Below are 19384 nucleotides of genomic sequence, written 5' to 3' on the forward strand. Positions count from 1 at the left end.
AACAGTGGGGAGAGTGATTCCCAACGTTGAAACTATCCTAAAGCCCAACGTGATTTTTATTTGAAATCCAAACCGTTCAAAAGTTAAAAAAGACACAAAAGAAAGGGAAAACACAAATATCACCTTGATCGAATACTTCTGTGGCATTTATAAGTTTTTAATGGTGGCCGTCACTGTCCCACTGTTTTCCGTGCTGGGTCCACTGAAGTTTGGATTTAACTCATTCTTTGGATCTTACCCTAAAATAATCTCTGAAAATGGATGGACGGCGGGGATACAAAGCATACATCATGGGCTCACGGAACTTGGTGACGTCACTCCAGTAGCGAGTCTCGCTGCTCAACCAGTCAGTAGCTAATCCGCGTCCCATCCCTCGACCCCACGTCTGTCCCGTGTCGGTATCCCTAACTTGAAACCGACTCGCTCTTTCAGTTTTAGAACAGTGCTGCAGAGCCTGTAAAAAACTAGGGTTTATCATTTTCCTTCTGTGAAGGGAAGACACCTTCTCTGTAGCCATGGTTCGTTCTTCACTAGAATCTCTCTCTGACATCACGGAGATTTCATTTTCCTGGAAATTGAAATTTCTGTTTTCATTTCATCAAACAAATTCTCTGATTCTTCTACTTCTGATTTTTCCGTTTACCCTTTTTCGTATCTTCATCAGCCGCAAGGAGATTACATCGACCTTCACCGCAAGCGCCATGGATACCGCCCCGATCACTTCGAACGGAAGCGGAAGAAGGAAGCTCGAGAAGTCCACAAGCGTTCCGCTTTCGCTCAGAAGGTAAAAAGAGATCCCTTTCTTCCAAAAACACTTCAAAGATTTATTTTCTTCATTGGGCTATGTTTGGATACGAAAATGAGTTAAATTACAATATTTCATCCATGAAAAATTGCAAGATAGCATCGTTTCAACTCCCAACTTGAAGAATGGGATTATAGTTAGGAGCTTGATAATAGTTTTGAACTGAAATGCTGTACCCCTTCCGGCCATTTCCTTTCTAGCGAACTCTAATTACAAAACCACTAGGGGGTCGTTTGGATGGTGGTAAATGGTTTACGTTGTAAATGATTTACAGTGTTTGGATAGCCTGTAAATGGTAAATGAAATCTGCTTTATAGGCTTTCATTCAAAAGAATTGAGCCATTGCCATCTCCTCATTTACTAGTAAATGATATCTCAGCTTTTTGCTGGTAAATGAGAAGGGGTCTTTGCTAGTAAATCATTTGTAAATGATTTACTAGCAATGAGAGCATCCAAACATAAGTAGTAGTAAATGATTTGCTAGTAAATCATTTACTACTTGCCCCATTTACCACCATCCAAATGACTCCTAAACATAGTTCCAAAACGCAGGTACTCGACTCAAATCTCAGCTGGGTTAACTCCACTCAGTGAGATCTCGTGCCAAGTCTGTTGGAAACTTGTTGGCGAGAGTGATTCGGTTGAGTCTCGAAAAGTCTTGTCCAGGTGGCTCGTGAACTCAGTGGAATTGACCGAGTTACTCGCCCGGTCAACTGGGGTTTTGGTAAAAAAAACCCAGAAGGATACATAGCTCAAAAGTTGAACAAGCTATCTGTTTCCACTGTAGAACAGACCTGCTATGAGCCCACCAACTGCTTCGCTTGTTTTAAAACTTGGGCTTTTTATTTATTTAGTTATTTTACTAATGTCCAACATATCAACTGCCAGAAAATAATTTATATTTTAGTAATATATATCAGTCTAGTCCAGATATTTGAGTCAACCTGACCCGACTAGACACCGACTTGAGTTGAGTTTAAGGTTTTTGAACTATGCTGCTACAATCTCATTATTTCTTCTTCAGATTAATTTTTGATGTAATCTCTCATTTCTGTTTCCATTTTTCTGTAAACAGGCTCTTGGTATTAAGGGGAAGATGTTTGCAAAGAAACGCTATGCGGAGAAGGCTCTGATGAAGAAAACGTGAGTGCATCTTCCATTCCTGTGTTCCAGCATTTTGATTTTTCTTGCCCTTTCGTTTGTCTTTTTTTCTTCTGCTATTGCTACTCTTACTGTCTGTTTTGTTGCTTAAAGTTTCAAAGAGGGTTTTTTAGAGCTTCCTTTATAATATCTGAAAGAGTGTGTGTGTGTGTGTGTGTGTGTGTTATTAAAGCCAGGGCCAAAAAACTTCTATTGGGCATATTTGCTCAGACCGGAAACTATACATGTGGGGTCTTAGCTTTTAGGGATCAAGATAGCCTACATGGTGTGCCAAATGGTAGAACTGATTTTTTTTTTTGGGTTGTATTATTACTATTTTTTGTGAGTTTGGGATGGCTATCCAGCCATACAAAGTGGTACTCTAATCACTGAGTCAAGTAGGTTAACCCAGCCGAAGTAAAAGAAAATAGACCATAACAGAGAGCAAACCAAGGCACAACTAGAGTTCTCTGTGTGATGGAGCACTAATAAGAGGAAGCATATCACTATCGAAATTAAGCAGTGGCTAGCATGCTAAGTGCATGTTTGGATTGGGTGTAAACTAGGGGAAGGCAAGGGAAAGAAAAATTGTGACATAAGAAGAGTTTAAACTCACGTGATCACGTCAGAGCAAGGGGAAGGAAACCCTTCGCACTTGTTTGTTTTGCTAAAGAGAAGTCTTGGATGATGCTTTACCTTTTGATTTTTCAGTGTTTGGATTGCAATCCCACAAAGGAAACCTCTTCTCTCCATTTTTTCCAAAAACTACATTAGAGGGAAGTTATGGTTGATTAATAAGATCCTTCATGGGCTTTCTAGGGCATCTTTGTTGCGGCAGGTTGCCTTCTTCAAGTTTAACGATTGTCGTGGAGTGGTTATACCACATCCAATGTTTTGCCCAACACTCCAGTTGCAGGGGCATGGATTGGGAGGTGTCGTCTAGTGTTTGAAAACCCAAAGGCCTGTTTTCCGTGGGTGGTTCAGTCTACAACCACAATCCAACCAGTCAGACCCTTGTTGAACTGTTTTGCCTGGGAAATCTTTTAGTATAAAAATGTTTAAAATATAAGGAATAAATGATCTACTCTTAGAATACTGTTTTGGGTGTTTGGTTTATAGTTGTAAGTCACGGGTTCAATCATTGACTGTTAGAATTTTCTTTTTCTTAGGAAACAGTTGCCCTTCAAGTTGAGCCAGGTTTCTAATGAATTACCTGATGGCAGGTTCCTGTCCAAACTGGTCCAATGATCTGGTCCAGACTGTTTTGAAACACTCGTCTTGGGAATTTCTCACCTTACCTCTTCCCTCTTCTTTTGTCTTCCTCCCCCATTGCTGTTCCTATTCGACACATTATCATCTCTATTTCTCATGGTTCTGGTTCTTTTCTGCTGCTTCTTATCGTATGTATATAAATACACACGCCCAAACACTAATACATTCTCATTTGTTATCCTTTAAGGACTTCGTTTTGGTTGTATACATATAGTTGTCTTTCTTTTCTGATTATGTTTTGTGTGGTATTGTCATCTGGTCCTAGGACATTACATATCTTATATGTTGCATTAAAGATCTTATATGTTGCTCCGTCCTTTTATTATTTCAACAGGCTTGCTATGCATGATGAATCATCAACGAGGCGCAAAGTGGATGATAAGGTTCACGAAGGTGCTATTCCTGCATATCTCCTAGATCGTGAAACAACAACAAGGGCAAAGGTAATTGCTGGGCTGGTTATTCATACAAGGATATCATTTTTTAAAAAACTCTGATATGATTTTGTGCATGATACTATTTTACAATGTTTCATTCTTGTTTTGCGCAGGTTCTTAGCAACACTATAAAGCAGAAGAGGAAAGAGAAAGCTGGCAAATGGGAGGTTCCATTGCCCAAGGTGAGTTTACCTTTAAGTTGGCTCTAGCAAGATGTGTGGCTTGAAGTTTTATATATTCCCTTCAACCATACAGTATGTCAACAGTTTTTGAGGTGGGCCCCACCTGCAACAGAACCTTCCGGATGGGTTTGATGCTACACATGCTGAGGTGGGCCCCACCTGCAACCTTTTTTGAATTAGCTTATTCTTCAAATGTTGCAGAGGATACTTGACTCCAAATTAAGGAAGGATTTCGTTAACTGTAATTAATGCTGAAAATCACGCAAGAGGAAGATGAAACAACAGAGATAAGAAAGGGAATAACATCTCCCTACAGCTGTGTTTAAAAAATCATGTCAAAAGATGGTTGTAACCTGATAGGTACTTGATGGGAACCCACGCCTGACTGGATCCGGGTCTGGGACCTCAAATATGGTACCCGGACCCAGTCAGACCCGACCTGATAGGTCCTGGGACCTGATTTGCCCAGGTATGGGTACACTTGGACTTGCCCTAAACCTGATCCATTGGCAGCCCTATCTTGAAGCAGTCGGATTGGTGGCTAATTTGGTTTTGTTTCCGGTAATTATGGGAGGCAGTTCTATAGCATGATTAACTAGGCCAAAACCAATATTTTCCTTGGAGGTTCATATCATGGAAGAAATTAGTGACTTTTGTGAGGGGTGCTTTTCCAATGTCTCAAGAGAAGCAAATAGGGATGCTGATGACCTTTGCCAAAAGGGGCGCCCCCGGCAGAGCCTTGCAAATTGAGGGCCATATTGTTTGGGTACCTAGGATGTTCTGTAATTGTCTTGGTGTTGTCTTTCTACTGGTTCTGTCTTGCAGAGCTGTATTTGTTTGGATAAGAGGTAAAAAATAAGGATGAGCTTTTGGTAAGGTATGAAGATCTTGGGTGTGGCCGTACAAAATCCTAGTGAAGGTCTTTGTTGAAACACTGTGAAGGTTTTATTGCTCGAGTATATTGACTTCAAAATTCAAATAAGTACAAAAGAGGCTCTATGGTGCTCGGTTGTTAGCTAGATTTTGGAAAAGCGTTGTGTTACATGCTTCAAAGAATGGGTTTCAGTATTAGGTGGAGGCAATGAATGATAGAGTGTCAGGCAGTGATGCACTATTGTGGCATTAGAATGGCTATTTGAAAGGTTTTTTGGGGGTCTAGAGGAATGCACCAAGGTAACAAACCCTTTCCTTGTATTTGTGGTGATTGCTGAAGCTTTAAGCAGAATGATAGACAGGGCAACAAGAGAGGCTTGTTCAGTGGGTTGAGATTAGTCACTGTATGCATATTGATGATACTCTGCAAAGTCTGGTTACATCACCAACTTAAAGAGGGTCCTGAGTTGTTTTGAAGATGTCTTTGTTCAAAGAGTTAGCATGTTTAACAAGGAAATGTTTGGAATTTGTTTAGTGGAGAGGTATGAGGGCTCTTGGCCAAGGAGTGTCTGCAAAATGGAAAAGCCACTATCAACATACACTGGTCTTTCGTTATGCATATAGAAGCGAGCCAAACTATTGTAGGATGTGGTTGTTGAAAAGGTGGATCTTTAACTTTCTGCTTGTAAAAGCAACTACTCACATTTGGGGTTGTAAACCTCTCAAAGCCGCATTGTTCAATTTGCCTGTCTGATTGGGTAACCAATCACATTGAAAAGCTTCAGGGAGGCTTTCTTTGGCATGGTAGGGAAGATGAGGAAATATTTCAACTGGTGAGGTGGTCTCAAGTTTGCCAAGCTTAGCAGAATATGGGGGTATGGGGATCAAAGACTGGCTAGGAACTAAGCATTGCTTGAAAAGTGGCTTTGGAGGTGCGGCTAAGAGGACAGCAATTTTTGCAAGCAGATAATTTCTTATAAACATGGGGCTGGGCTCGCAGGGTGTTCTGTCAGCGGGCTTGAATTTATGGGTAAGGTGGTTTTTGAGATGGTAGGTGGAGTTAAAATTAGAATTTGGGAAGACACTTAAATCGGCAATTCCTTGTTGTTAAGATTATCTCGCACTTTATTCTGTGTTGTCTCATCACTGTGTGATGATTGCCCAATGCTTGAAGGGTGTTGGCTTAGTGACTTGGTGCAGTCTTCTTGTTTTGTTTTTTTTGTCGGGATTGAGTGTAGATGAAATGGAGTTTATTGCTCTTGCCAACCATATAACCAGGGACAAGTCTTGTGGGAGCTAGAATTAGATTTTGGCAAGATACTTGGAGAAGGAATTCCTTTCTATCAAGACTATCTTAGACTTTATTATGTGTCCTCTCACCACCAAGTGACAATTGGCCAATGCACAAGCAATGGGCCAGTGAATTTTCCTAGGAATTTGAGTGAAGATGAAATGGAGTTTTCCCCTCTTCCAACCATATAATCTTGGATAAATGCTATTGTAAGCTAACATCTTCAGGGATTTTCTTGGTCAAATCCTTCCATAGCTTGACTGGAAATGCCGCTACTTGTCAATGGGGGGTAGGCTTACTCTCATTAAAGTGGCCCTTTCGAACATCCCGATCTACTTTATGTCTCTCTTCAGATGCCCGTCCTCAGTGCTTCAAGCTGAGAAGAGATTTCCTTTGGAGCGGCAAGGATAATGAAAAGAAGATGCACCTGCTTGACTGGAAAGAGGTTTGCATCCATTTTCAGGAAGGAGGCGCGAGCATAAAAAATTTGAAGATTTTAAATAGTGCTCTCCTTGGCAAGTGGTCCTGGAGATTGGGTGTGGAGAAAGATGCATTATGGACCTCTGTTGTCAAAGGTAAATACGGCTCTTCCCCTGGAGATTGGTGGACCAATGACTCCTTAGCTCACAGAGCTTCTCATTTATGGCGTGCCATCCTTCATTCTAAAAAGGCTGTGATAGAAAACATTGGATTTGAGTTGGGGAATGGATCAGCTATTCATTTCTGGAAAGATTTATGGTTGGGTGAGATGACATTGAAGAACAGATTCCCCGACATTTACCGTCTTGCCGTAGATAAAGATGGTCCAGTGGCTAATTTTTATGTTGAATCTGTGGCTGGAATAGTTTGGGAGATCAATTGTTCCAGAAATCTTTAAGACTGGGAAGTGGGGGAGTACGTCAATCTTCTTTAATGCTTATCCATTGTCGATCCGGTGCAGGCTAATCAGGATAAAATTATTTGGACGAGGGACAAATCTAGCCAATTTTCGGTTAAATCCCTATATTACATTCTATCCCCCCCTCCTTCCTCTGCGACTTTGGCCTCTTCTTTCATTTGGAAGTATGCAGTCCCTCCCAAGATTATCTGCTTTGGCTGGCTGGTGGTTAAGAGTCGAATTTTAACTGTCGACAATTTGAAGAAAAGAGGCATGCAATTAGTTAACATTTGTCTTTACTGTATGAACAGCGAGGAGTCAGTTGATCATCTGTTGGTCACTGCCCCTTTATATCCAAAATCTGGCTGGACTTCTTCTCCAGATTTAACGTCAGCGGATGCTACCCGGAATCTGCTTACTCGATGCTTGCATACTGGCACGGCTTCAAGCTGGGCAAAATAAAATCGCATGTTTGAAGAATGGGGATTCTTACTATCTGGTGGGCTGTCTGGAAGGAGAGAAATGAAAGATGTTTCAACAACAGCCAATCTTCGACTGAGGCTGTGGGTTCGTTTGCGAAAAAATTACTAATCGAATGGGTGGCAAATGTTCCGAGTCTAAAAGATGTTAACCTTTTGTTTTTAGGCATTTAGCCTTGGTTTTGCTATCTCAACAGTCCTCGTTTGTATTCCTTGTTTTTTTTTGCTTCTATAATATATTATCGTTGCTTTAAAAATAAAAAATAAAAAAAATCCTTCCGTAGCTTGCTTTGTGGCGAGGCCACTTCTTACTCTTCCCGAATGCATGAGGGTCTGATCTAGAACTTTCAGGTCCCTTCCAGGGTGATCGCTTTTGGATTCGTGGTGGTTAGGAATAAGATTTAACCAATGGCTATTTGAGGAAAAGAATGATGTTGATAATCTATTCATCCATTATGAGGTTGCCACAAAGATTTGGAGAGATATCTAACTCTTTTCAGTGTGTGTTGGGGATTTCTTGTTCAGTGGATGATCTTATTGTAGCTTTGAATGGGGAGAATGCTAGAAAAAAGATCTTATGCCATCTTTCCTTTCTGGCAGTTTTATGGTCTTTATGGAGAGAGTGAAATGACCACACTTTTACTACTAGATCAGAATCCTGTCAGATGGTTCCTTCCAGGGCCAAGGAAAAAAATAATAATCATTTCTTGGGTTGAGGGACTTCTCACCATCCCTCTCCTTGTCTGCCCTAGGTGATTCCTCCTTTCTGTTCAGTCTCCAATAAAGTCTTTTTGTTACCATTTAAGGAAAAAAACCATAGCCTACCTGATGAGTGGATTGGCTTTAATCTGGCTAGGGAGTCTACACTTGGACATACTTGATGGATGGCCCTTATGCCCATATTCCACACAGACGCATTTGGTTGATCTGCCTTATACATGCTTGTGGGGAGGTATCATATGATCCTTCTCATCTAGTTTTCAGTTTATACGGTGGCTTGTTGATCTAAACCATTGACATAATGCCCCCCCTAGAGTGGGTGGACCACTTTTAAAAATATCATCATTAGGACAATTCTAACTATTTGATTATTGGCCTTCAAATTGACCATTGAGAAAGGATACAATAACAATCAAAATTCAACACCATGAAGACCAAAGATGGGATAATTAGGTGATGCAGGCCCATGGCCCACCTAGTCCCACAGCCCACTTAGGCCTGCTGTAGGGCACAACATTAATGTAGGCCCATAGCCCACCGTAGGGCCCAAAATGTGCTGATTTTTAGACTATTTATTAGGTTTGGGAGCTTCAATCAATGATTGCATTTTTCTATTTTTGAATGATATAAGGGCTGATTTAAAGATGTGATTGAAGATTGGGGGGGACTATGATTTAAGATATGGGTCTAATCAAGAGAGGTAATTAGGATCTTCTATATTTGCTTTTACTATTGTTAGACTTTTACCATGTAGATTAGATTGATTGGAAGTCAACCATGATTGATTTGAAATTAGTTTCTTAGTTGGAGAAATTCTAATTAGAGATTCACTTAGAGTCTATAAGGGGGGGATTTTCTTAGTGTGGATTTTATTTATTTATTTATTATTTTTATAATTATTATTATAAAGTATTATACGAAGTTTGATATCAATAAAGTTTTTTTTTTTTTTGAAAGGTAATGAGATTTTATTAAAATAAGATTAAAAAAGACAAAAAAATTACAAAAGCAGTAGCCAATTCTGCTGAGATAGCAGACAAAGGCTTACAAACCAAGAAACAAAAGGTCGGAATCCTTCATGGATTCAATATGGGTGGCCCATTCAATAATTAGAGCTTTAGCTCTAGATAGCACCGAAGCCGAAGAATTAGAAGTGTCCCGAAAACATCTGCCGTTCCTTTCCACCCAAACGCACCACCAGGTGGCAATAAGGGCCATTTTCCACAGGGTGGATCGATTCTTTTCAAGCTTCACCCCGTTCCAATCCGTAAAAAGAGAAGAGACGCAAACTGGAGGGCACCAATTGACTTCAAAACGGACCCGAAAATTGGCCAAAATGGAAGAAATGAAAGGGCAGTGGAGCAGCAAATGGTCCACCGTCTCCTCCGCCTTCTTGCAGCACAAACAAATGTTCATTAAACACATCCCTCTCTTCCTAAGATTATCCACCATCAGAATTCTTTTCAAAATGACCAGCCAACCGAACGCGATGAACTTAGGAGGAACCGGGAATTTCCAAAGTTTAGAACAGTGATGATTAGTGGAGATGGGAGATTGGTCCAACTGCAAATAAAAGGAACGGACCGAGAATCTGTTGGTCTTAGACTTTGTCCAGAGCAGTGCGTCATCGATTTGAGGATTGGGTTGGGACCTATAGATGCACTCAAGGAGGTCCACAAACTGTTGGACCTCCCTATCTTGTATTTTCCTCCTACAATCCACTGACCATACCAACTTTCCAGCAGTAATAGAATAGCAATCGGAAACCATGATATCTGGATTTGGAGCGAGAGAGAAAATTAAGGGAAATTTGTCTCTAAGCTGGATTTTCTCCACCCAACAATCTTTCCAAAACCGAATTTTTAAGCCGTTGCCAAGATGGAATTCCATCCCTTGCAGGACCTGATCTTGAGTGGAAATAATCTCTCTCCAAACCGCTGAATCCTTGTGCCAAGAAGAGATGTTGGACCACCAGCCACCAACTGATTGGCCGTATTTACCTTTTATCACTTTGTTCCACAAGCTATTGTCTTCAGTTCCTAAGCGCCAAATCCAATGAAGTTATTGCTCCCTCTGTACTAAAATAATCTTCTGAGTGTAATTCTTGTCTACGTCTTTGCAATTCGGTGTCGATATCTCATTCATTCGAGCGGGTGATCGTTGGTTAATTGCCGGCTCTACATCATCTTGTAATAGCTTCAAAGGAGGTGACACAATAAAAGTTTGTGCAAGTAATCCAATTGATCCACACAGAGTGGGTAGATCAACTCATGAAGAGAGGCATTTAAAAAAAATAAAATCTTGGCTGTATGTTAGGGGATGAAGGCTTAGGGAAGGGGAAGAGGGAAATTAGCTTGGAAAAAGAAGACTGTTCCTATTATAATACACCACCCTTGAGAAAATAGTGGTGACTCTTCAACTGTACAATATGGCATAGTTGTAGCCGATCCAGGTCGTCCAAATTGGCCCCAAGTGGGAATGTGGAGACAAACATTTGAGCTTTCCATTGGAATTTGGACCATTCATCATTTTACTTCTAGCCATCCATTTGGATGGTTAGGAACTTAGGATTGCTTGATCAGTGGATTTGATGGTATAGATAGCTATATATGAGTGACATGTGTAAGGAGGATGAGTCACCACCATTTTGATGACCATTCACCATATGCGTTGGTGACATGCGTGACAGTGTCAGTAATATGAGACACCTCATTCTGTATTCATATTTACATTTTTTGCTTATCGCTGCATGGTAAACTTGTAATCACAAAATATTTCTCTATTGCAGGTCAGACCTGTGGCCGAAGACGAAATGTTCAAGGTTATTCGGACTGGTAAAAGGAAAAGTAAGTTTCCATGCATGTTTTCTCCTACTCCCTTTTCTTCCTCATAGGTATTATATTAAAAAAGTTATTTTCTGGGCATTTAAAGCTGGTTTGCTTTGTTCCATCTATTTCATGAATTCTGCTGCAGCTGAAGGCACATGCACCTTCACAATTAGCTACATGTGCCAAACTAGCATATATGGGACATCCAAGCTGTCCATCAGGTGTGCTGACAGTGTAGATTTCTTGCTCCAAAAATCAAGATGGTTAACTCATTGGATGGGTTGCACGTGCATGCAAACAATGGGTGGTTCATGAAATATTGCAGATGGTCCACATTCAATGTAAATTTGTGGCCTGCCTGATGAGTGGAGTGGTGCACAGTTTGGATTTTCTACACATTCTGGGTTGGCACATAGATCTACATGAATTGACTTGCGCCCCCCCCCCCCCCCCCCCCCCTCAATCAGACTTCATCTCCATGGAACATGTGTTTAAATTTTTTTCTTCTTCTTCCTTGAACTCTCTAGCGATCTCACCTTATTTTAAGCTGTGGGGTTGATTCATTTCTTCTATCAGAACTTCATGAAATGGAATTTCTTCAACTCTTACTGCTTCTCTGAGTAGACAAATTTTAATAACAGCTTCCATTATTGGTTTCTTTGGGTTGGTTTCCTTCCTATACTAACATTTAGTAATCTAGTGGAAAGTAAGTCCTGGCAAAGGTTCATTATCTGCAATTTTGATCGATTGAATCTTAGGCAATCCATTAACGGGTTACAGCTACTATGAAACTACAGTTAGTCTTGTAAAGATGCTTTGCAATGAATGCATGATATATCTCCCTTCTGTTTTGTTTTAATAAAATAATTTTTTGCCTATAGAAAAGAGAGAAATTGCTTTTGCTTAACATTTGAAATTACATGTTGTTCTTGTTGGTTTTCAGCGTGTTGTTTCATCGCTATCAATCTTACTATTTCTCCCAACAATTTGGGGTTGGCTTTTAAATGGTAGATGTGCAAAAGTTTTATGATTGGCTGACCAACAGACATCATTCTTCATATTCTACCTGGGTTCTTGGAACCAGCAATGGTAGAGGCTCCTCCCATTGACACCAATCACATTCCAACATGGTCCTACCTGGTAGACTATTGATCCTGGGCCCAACTTTGCACGCAAAAGGGTGAGGCAAGCAAAGTAGGGTCATGGAGGGCAGTTGCCAGGCAAACTGTGCACACACAAGGCCATCAGAAGGATAAACTAGCCTGTGTCATGGTCTACTAGTATTGAAAGGTCATTTGGTATAAATAGGGACTTTAATATTTAGAAAAAAGATCACACTTAATTTTAGTTACTGGTATTGAGCCCTACAAAAGCAATGTTGTAGAACAGATTTCTTTGAGAATTAACTTTACAAAAAGTAGATATGAATGGACTGTTTTGCAATGATGACACATTCAAGCATAAAGAGCAATCAGATTGTGTGTTTGCATCAGATTCTGTAGAATATCTAGCATTTGTGTTGTGCCCCAAAAATTAAAGATTGGAGTGGTCTCGTTGTTGAGTAATATGCTACCCCCATCGAAGCTGTTTTCAATCTATGCTAGAGACTAGAGAGATGGGGAAGCTCTCTATTCTAGTTGTATCCATACATGTATTTGGACATGTGGCCAGTCCAAATACATGTAAGGTGGGTCTTATCAGATTAATGGGCTATATCACTGAACCATAGGCCCCACTTATACAGACTGAAAACCCAAGCGTAATGTGCATATCATATGATTTCTTCTATTTTGTTGGCTTGCTGCTTTGGCTTGAGAGATGGCTTGACATCTTTTAGGGACTTTTTTTATGTTCCTAGTCTTGTTTTGGTGCTGTGTATTTGTAAGCACAGCTCCAAAACTTGATTATTATTGTTATTATTTGGAAGTTAATGAAAATTTTTATTGAAAAAGCATAGATATCTATGCTAAAATTACAACAAAGAGGGTTAAGGTAAGAAGCTATAGGACAATCGACTGGATCTTTTGTTACATGAGGCCCAACCCATAAACTCCAATTTTGCTCCTCTAAAAACCTTCTCTGGTGGTTTGCACCTATTCTGGAAACATCGGTCATTCATTTCCCCCAGATTGCTCATAGGCCAGCTAGGGGAGAAAGCCACCAAACCTCCTCCTGCCTAAATCCACCCTCATACCATGCTAGGAGGAAGCCCTCGATGGATGCTGGCATCGCCCAACTTAGTTGGAATGTATCAAAGAATCTGTCCCAAATCTCTCTAGCGAAGGCACAATGCATAAAAGATGATCGATTGCCTATGCATCGTGCATGCACATCATGCGAATATTGGGAACATTGTTCGAAGTATCCTCGATATTTTCTGGAAATATCCCCAATAGTATCTGTTTCTCCAGCTCAGTGATACCGATCACGCTGGTATTGATAACATTGGTAGTATTAGAAATTCCAGGCATTGGCGATGAATTACCAAGTAATGCCAATATTTTCGACTGTGTAAACTTCAAGTGTCGCTTGTATTGCCAGTGTATCAATATCGCCAATGTATCGCCGATATTTTTTACTATGTAAATTTTACGTGTCACTTGTATCACTACTGTATCGGTGATATTTCGATAATATTGCCAAAAATCTGTTATATATATATATATATATATATATATATATATATATATATATATATATATATATATATATATATATATATATATAATCATTTCAAATTTTATTATTATTATTTTTTCTATGGGCACATGGTTGTATGCAATGTTCAATTTTTCAACGATAATGTTGATAATATCACGATATTATCTTTATCGCAACATGGGCAATATCTAGACCACAATCTTTCATTTCCTTTCCAGTTGTCGACGATTTTTCAGAGAAATGTCATGTGCTGTTGATATTCTAAAATATCAATGGATGTTTGGATGAAAAGTTGGATGGTTGGATGGATGGATGAGATGGTTGGACTGATTTTCTATGACAACGCATGCTTTTAGGCCCCCATTAAATGGAAACTTATTATGTATTCATTCTTTTTGTAATTTTTTTGTTCCTAAATATGCAAAAATGTGCATTTTAGTATCTCCTGAAGTTTCCCCACATTTCTGATATCGACGATATCAACAGACGATATCAATATTGTTTCCATATCTTCGGCCAGCGAAACTTGTAGCGATACCGATACTTCGAACACTGATTGGGAATCCGCAATATTTTATTAGAACTTGATTACTTTATTAGAAGTGGATAGATGTACAATGCAAAATTTTGATTGTATTTCTAGTTGGGAAGTTTAGTAATCATGATTGTGTGACACTGGTAGTGATCTTTACCATCTGCTTTTGCTCATTGAATTTGGATCTTCTACCAATTTATTATTAGCAAACCATATGATGGTCACCGATTGGACAGATAGAAGTGCTCAACCAGTGTGATTTTTAGGTTATGCTTAAGGGTGTCAACGGGCTGGGTCAAGCTCTGTCCAAGCCTGGCCCACATTGTTCTATGTAGGACCAAACCTGGCCTGGGCCCGTGACAGGCCAAAATAGTCCAGCCTAAAATGTGCATGAAATGTTTATGCGCGGCATAGGCCCGAGTCCAGCCCTAGCAGAGAGACGGGGATGGAGAGAGGGGCCCGGTTGAAAACAGGCTTGATTTTTAAGCTTGAGCCCAGCTCTGAGGTGGGCCAGTCTGGCCCATTGGCAGCCCTAGTTACGCTCCAGCTACAATGGTCTACCACTTTGGTCTAGATTCACATGCATAAATGCAATGTGCATGGTGGATGAGTCGACACCTTCAAGAGAGCAGTTGCAACCATCTGCATGTGAAGCTTACATCCAAGCTGCTCAGGTGCCCACATGTCATGAGTAGGACTGTAGGACACAAGCTGTGCATAAGAATGGTCCAACAGTGAGGATCAAATTTTCAAAAAGTCAGGCTGGTATACATCAGGTGGGTAACATGTATATGGTGGATTGGATTGTTGGCAGGTCTCATCTACAGTCTAGTTGTTTTCTTAACAGAGGCCTGCTATTCTGTGCGAGATGGTCTTCATGGTTGTGCTCATCTTATGCACAAAACATTTTGGCACATGATCTGAGTTGCATGTAATGTTCAAACATGCAACTGGTTGTAGGAGATAATTCGTCATCTAGAAAATAGTGGGGCATGCTATCTGGCCTGATTGTGTAATTTCTTACTACTTTTCATTTGTTTTTTGGGTGAAATTTTCAATGCCTCGTGTATATTCGACAGAAAGGTGATTGCATGTTGTTCCATTGGTTCACATAAGAGATGGGACCACACATCTGATTATCTGTGTTTGGAACCATTTTTATACTTGTGCTAACCATCTCTGTGACCAATATAAGTATCAGTGGCCTAATATTTCTCACACCCTGACTGATTATCATGGCTTATTGATCAAGGAGAAAAAAAGTGGAATAGAAAATGCTCCCGTGATTGTGTAGTTATGCGGGGGGCGTGACTATTTGCTGATGTGGATGGATGTCTCCATGATGTGTGCTGATGTTAGGCCCTGATACCAAACGTAACACTGATCCAAAACTCAGGTGGGCCTCACTACAGACTGTAAAATCTGCCCAAAATCTCCAAATTCACGTGGGTTGATCACCTGAATTTTAGAATATCGTGATTTTTGGCAAGTACCTTCATCTTAGTGAAAGTGCAATGAATGGATTGGATGGCACATGTAAACCATAGTGGGCCCCATACACAGCTAACAGTGGGCGTCCCTCCCCAACTCTTCCTAATGGCATGGCTTGGCTGAGTTTTGGACCGACCAAATATTTGGTTTCCAAGGTGATCATTTGAGATAGCACACTAGATGGATGGCGTGGATCTCATGAACGTTCTCTACCTGTTGGTGCTTGGTTTGTTGTAGGCACACCAGCATATGTCTATGCATAGTCTGGCCGGCTCGGTTAAAAAAAGAGGGATAAGCATCAGTTCCCTCTTGGCATAATGATTTCACAATCTTGGCTTCTAACTTATTTTTTTTATTTTTTTATTTTCTATTCCACTAAAACAGCCAAGCAATGGAAAAGGATGGTCACTAAAGTCACATTTGTGGGACCGGGATTTACTAGAAAACCTCCAAAATATGAGCGGTTCATTCGTCCAACCGGTTTGCGTTTTAACAAGGCCCACGTGACACACCCAGAGCTGAAATGCACTTTCAATTTAGAGATAATTGGAATAAAGAAAAATCCAAATGGTCCGATGTACACTTCTCTAGGCGTCATAACCAAGGGAACTATAATAGAGGTAATATTTCTTATACTTGGTGCCTGTGATATCTTTGAAAATTCCCTGTTTATGCTGTTTTTATTTATCTTTCTTTCAAATATCTGATACAGTTTTCATATTAAAATTTCAGGTGAATGTGAGCGAACTTGGTCTAGTTACACCAGCCGGAAAAGTAGTGTGGGGTGAGTCTTGAGGGACCTGTACTGCATTTTTTTACATTGAATGAGTGATCATATAAATTAGTTAGACGATAGGCCTGTAGTGCAACTTGTTTTGGAACATGGATGGTCAAATTAATGATCTGGACCTTCCATCACTCTACACCAGTCTATGGGTCATGGTGCAAATGTCTCGCTGAGTGGATGATCCTAACCATCTGATCGGATTATTATAACTTTATGCTTCCCAAGACGGATCAGATGGTTAGCAGATATGCCTGAAGTCATCCTTTGGAATCACAAGCATTTGAAGGCGAGGCCCACTGAATGGTTACATCATTATGATGATTGGGCCTACGTTTCTTTGAATGATCCAGACTGTCCATTTGGGGGATTCTTGGCTCCGACTTTTGCATCATGGAATTAAAAAAGAGGACTTGAATGAATTGATGATCCTGATCGTTACTTGTATCATCCACTCTTCCAATGCAACTAGTACCACAAGTCTATGGTACACCTTGTTGTATGTGATCCACTTTTTTTTTTTTTCTCTGTTTTCTTTAAAAGGATCCTTTTCTCATTCCTTGGGAACTAAATTTCAATTTCACTGATGGATGCAGGGAAATATGCTCAAGTTACAAATAATCCAGAGAATGATGGTTGTATAAATGCTGTTCTGCTTGTCTAAGATCCTTACTATGCACAGCAACGTCCTTTGTAAGAGCTGTTTGAGCTGATCTTGAACAGCGAGCTTTTTGACCCACCTTAATCTTGATCAAATGTGAGGAAACATTATATATTATAAACTGAGACACATCTGTTTGATTTTGAAGAGGCTACCTTGCCTTATCACTCTCTTTTGCTGTGTTTGGGTGCATGAGCTGATTGCATCGTGAACAATCAGTTCAATTGAGATGAAATGAGATGTTTTCTGGTGTTCATACTTAGGAAGCATGGCCCCCAAATTGCAGTTTTGTTCATTCCATGTCCGAGATGTAATTGTAAATTGATGTGTATACCATCAATATGAATGGAAGGAAAGTAAAGGAAAAGACAGTTGAGTTATTTCCACTCCAGTAGACTAATAATTGCTATTCAATTTGGTAGTGTATCCAAATGCGCCCTAGCCTCCAGATGAGAGGGCACGGAATGAATGCCATTTGTAGGTTCTTGGATGAAAGATTGGTGAAAATGCTCCTGTCCATAGATTGGATGTGTTGTCGAATTGAGTTACAATTACTAGTCCATAGTAAAATGGAAATAACCAAGATATATGTCGAGGCTCGAGGCTTGAAATTCCAAGTTGCAATTAAGTGACGTAAAAGTTGAAATTTGTTAGAATCTGAGAACTATTTGAATAATAGGGTGTTTTGGATATCTAGAATCATAGGGAGTCTATCATTTCCATTTCTTTCTCTAGCTGAAATAATAAATAGATAAAAAGAGAAGATTGGAATAGAGATTTTTAAAAAATGTTCTCTCAGGTAGAAACAATATCTGGGGAAGGAGATTCGGGTTATCTTGATTGGGTGCCTCAAAGTCGGCCGTAAACTATGCTGGCAGTTTACCAGCATTTTAGGACAGTGATCATTTGTGCCTTTGATGCTAGGGCATTCCTGCACTGATTCCTATCTGATGGATCTCATACATATTTAGACACATGACCAAGTAGACCTAGTATTTGCTTTCTGAAACTCCTATTTTCTTATTGGCAGTTTAGTCAAAAGATGAGAAATGAGCATATTCAATGGTTGTGTGAACTTCCACATGCATGGCCCATCACCTTTTATATCCCTACACTAATTAACTAATTACAATGAAGCGTGGTTACTACATCCACATTTTCTAATTATCAATTGCGCTAGACATATTTGTACCATTATATGTAACATGATTTTCTAAGGGCTGGTTCTTTCCAAGCAATTATATTTCCAGCTTTAAATTTTATATTTCAAAAGATATAGGAAAGGATTTGAAACAAAATAAGAGCATTTAGGTAATTTGATGATATTCAGTTACTTCCCAGCTCCATTTCTAATCCACATTTTTACGTACTCCATATTTGTCAATTTAAAATATTAGTGTGAGTAACCCGCATGTCCGAACTACACATAGCCTACACCGGCACTAAAATGAAGTTTGCTAGATTACATCTTGACATATTGCTGTAGAATACTTTGGGACTCTTTAACCTTTACATTTAGGGCTATCATCCAATAAGTCGGGATTTTAGCCTTTACATTTTGAGGTCGAGTTCCAATGACCAAAAACTGTTTACATGGCGAGTCTCAACTTAAACTGGGGTATATACAAAATATAAAATTTCTTAGATTGGGATATTTTATTTGTTTATGATCATTTTAACTTTTTTTTTTTTGGGAATTTGAATAGTTTCCATAACATGTAATTAATCATAGGGTTGAAATACCTCAATCTAACAGTTATTTAGATCCCTCACTCTCACAGATTTAGGTCATTATATAGATGGTTTTAGTCATTGAAAAAGACAGATCCAACAGCTGATGTCTACTAAAGTGGTCCGGCTCATATCAAGTGCAGTCGACTTTGAGAGGCTCCGAGAGCCGAACCATTTAAATAATTGGGTGGAACTCTGGATGCAGAGCTTCTCCGATGAACCGTATTCAATTTTGGGTCGAGTCCAACAACCTGAGCTATTTGCATCCTTGCTGGATGATTTTAGTGTTGTTTAAGAGAGTGATTCTTCAATCATGCTCTATCCAAAAATGGGCCAGTTAGGATTTGGACGGCCTAGATTGATGTATATACGTTACCCCTACTAAAATGACTGGAATAATTATCCTTGTTGATATTAATTACATTTTTTCATGGGAACTTTGAAAGGGTGACTAGAACCACACCTACCCACATGGTGGCACTTGTGCATGAGATCCATGCCATTCGTTAGGTGGGGCCTATTACTAAGCGTCTTGGTCCAAAATCAATTGCACTCCCCATTTGCTAGCCGTAAACCATGGTCAAATGACTCTGCAATTCAATTCGACTCGGTTTGTC

At 39.8% G+C, this 19384-nt stretch overlaps 1 protein-coding gene across 1 annotated transcript; it reads left to right on the plus strand.

The window, feature by feature from the left end:
* The first annotated feature begins 374 nt into the window (after window positions 1-374).
* LOC131234429 (uncharacterized) lies at window positions 375-17183 on the plus strand. The gene is made up of 9 exons (XM_058231291.1): window positions 375-518; window positions 665-784; window positions 1881-1948; window positions 3552-3660; window positions 3768-3836; window positions 10865-10922; window positions 15976-16211; window positions 16324-16375; window positions 16972-17183. The coding sequence occupies exons 1-9, from the start codon at window positions 516-518 to the stop codon at window positions 17037-17039; spliced, it is 783 nt and encodes a 260-aa protein (XP_058087274.1). The 5' UTR covers window positions 375-515; the 3' UTR covers window positions 17040-17183.
* The last annotated feature ends 2201 nt before the right edge of the window (window positions 17184-19384 follow it).

The sequence above is a fragment of the Magnolia sinica genome, chromosome 19 (assembly GCF_029962835.1).
Source record: "Magnolia sinica isolate HGM2019 chromosome 19, MsV1, whole genome shotgun sequence".
NCBI lineage: Eukaryota > Viridiplantae > Streptophyta > Magnoliopsida > Magnoliales > Magnoliaceae > Magnolia > Magnolia sinica.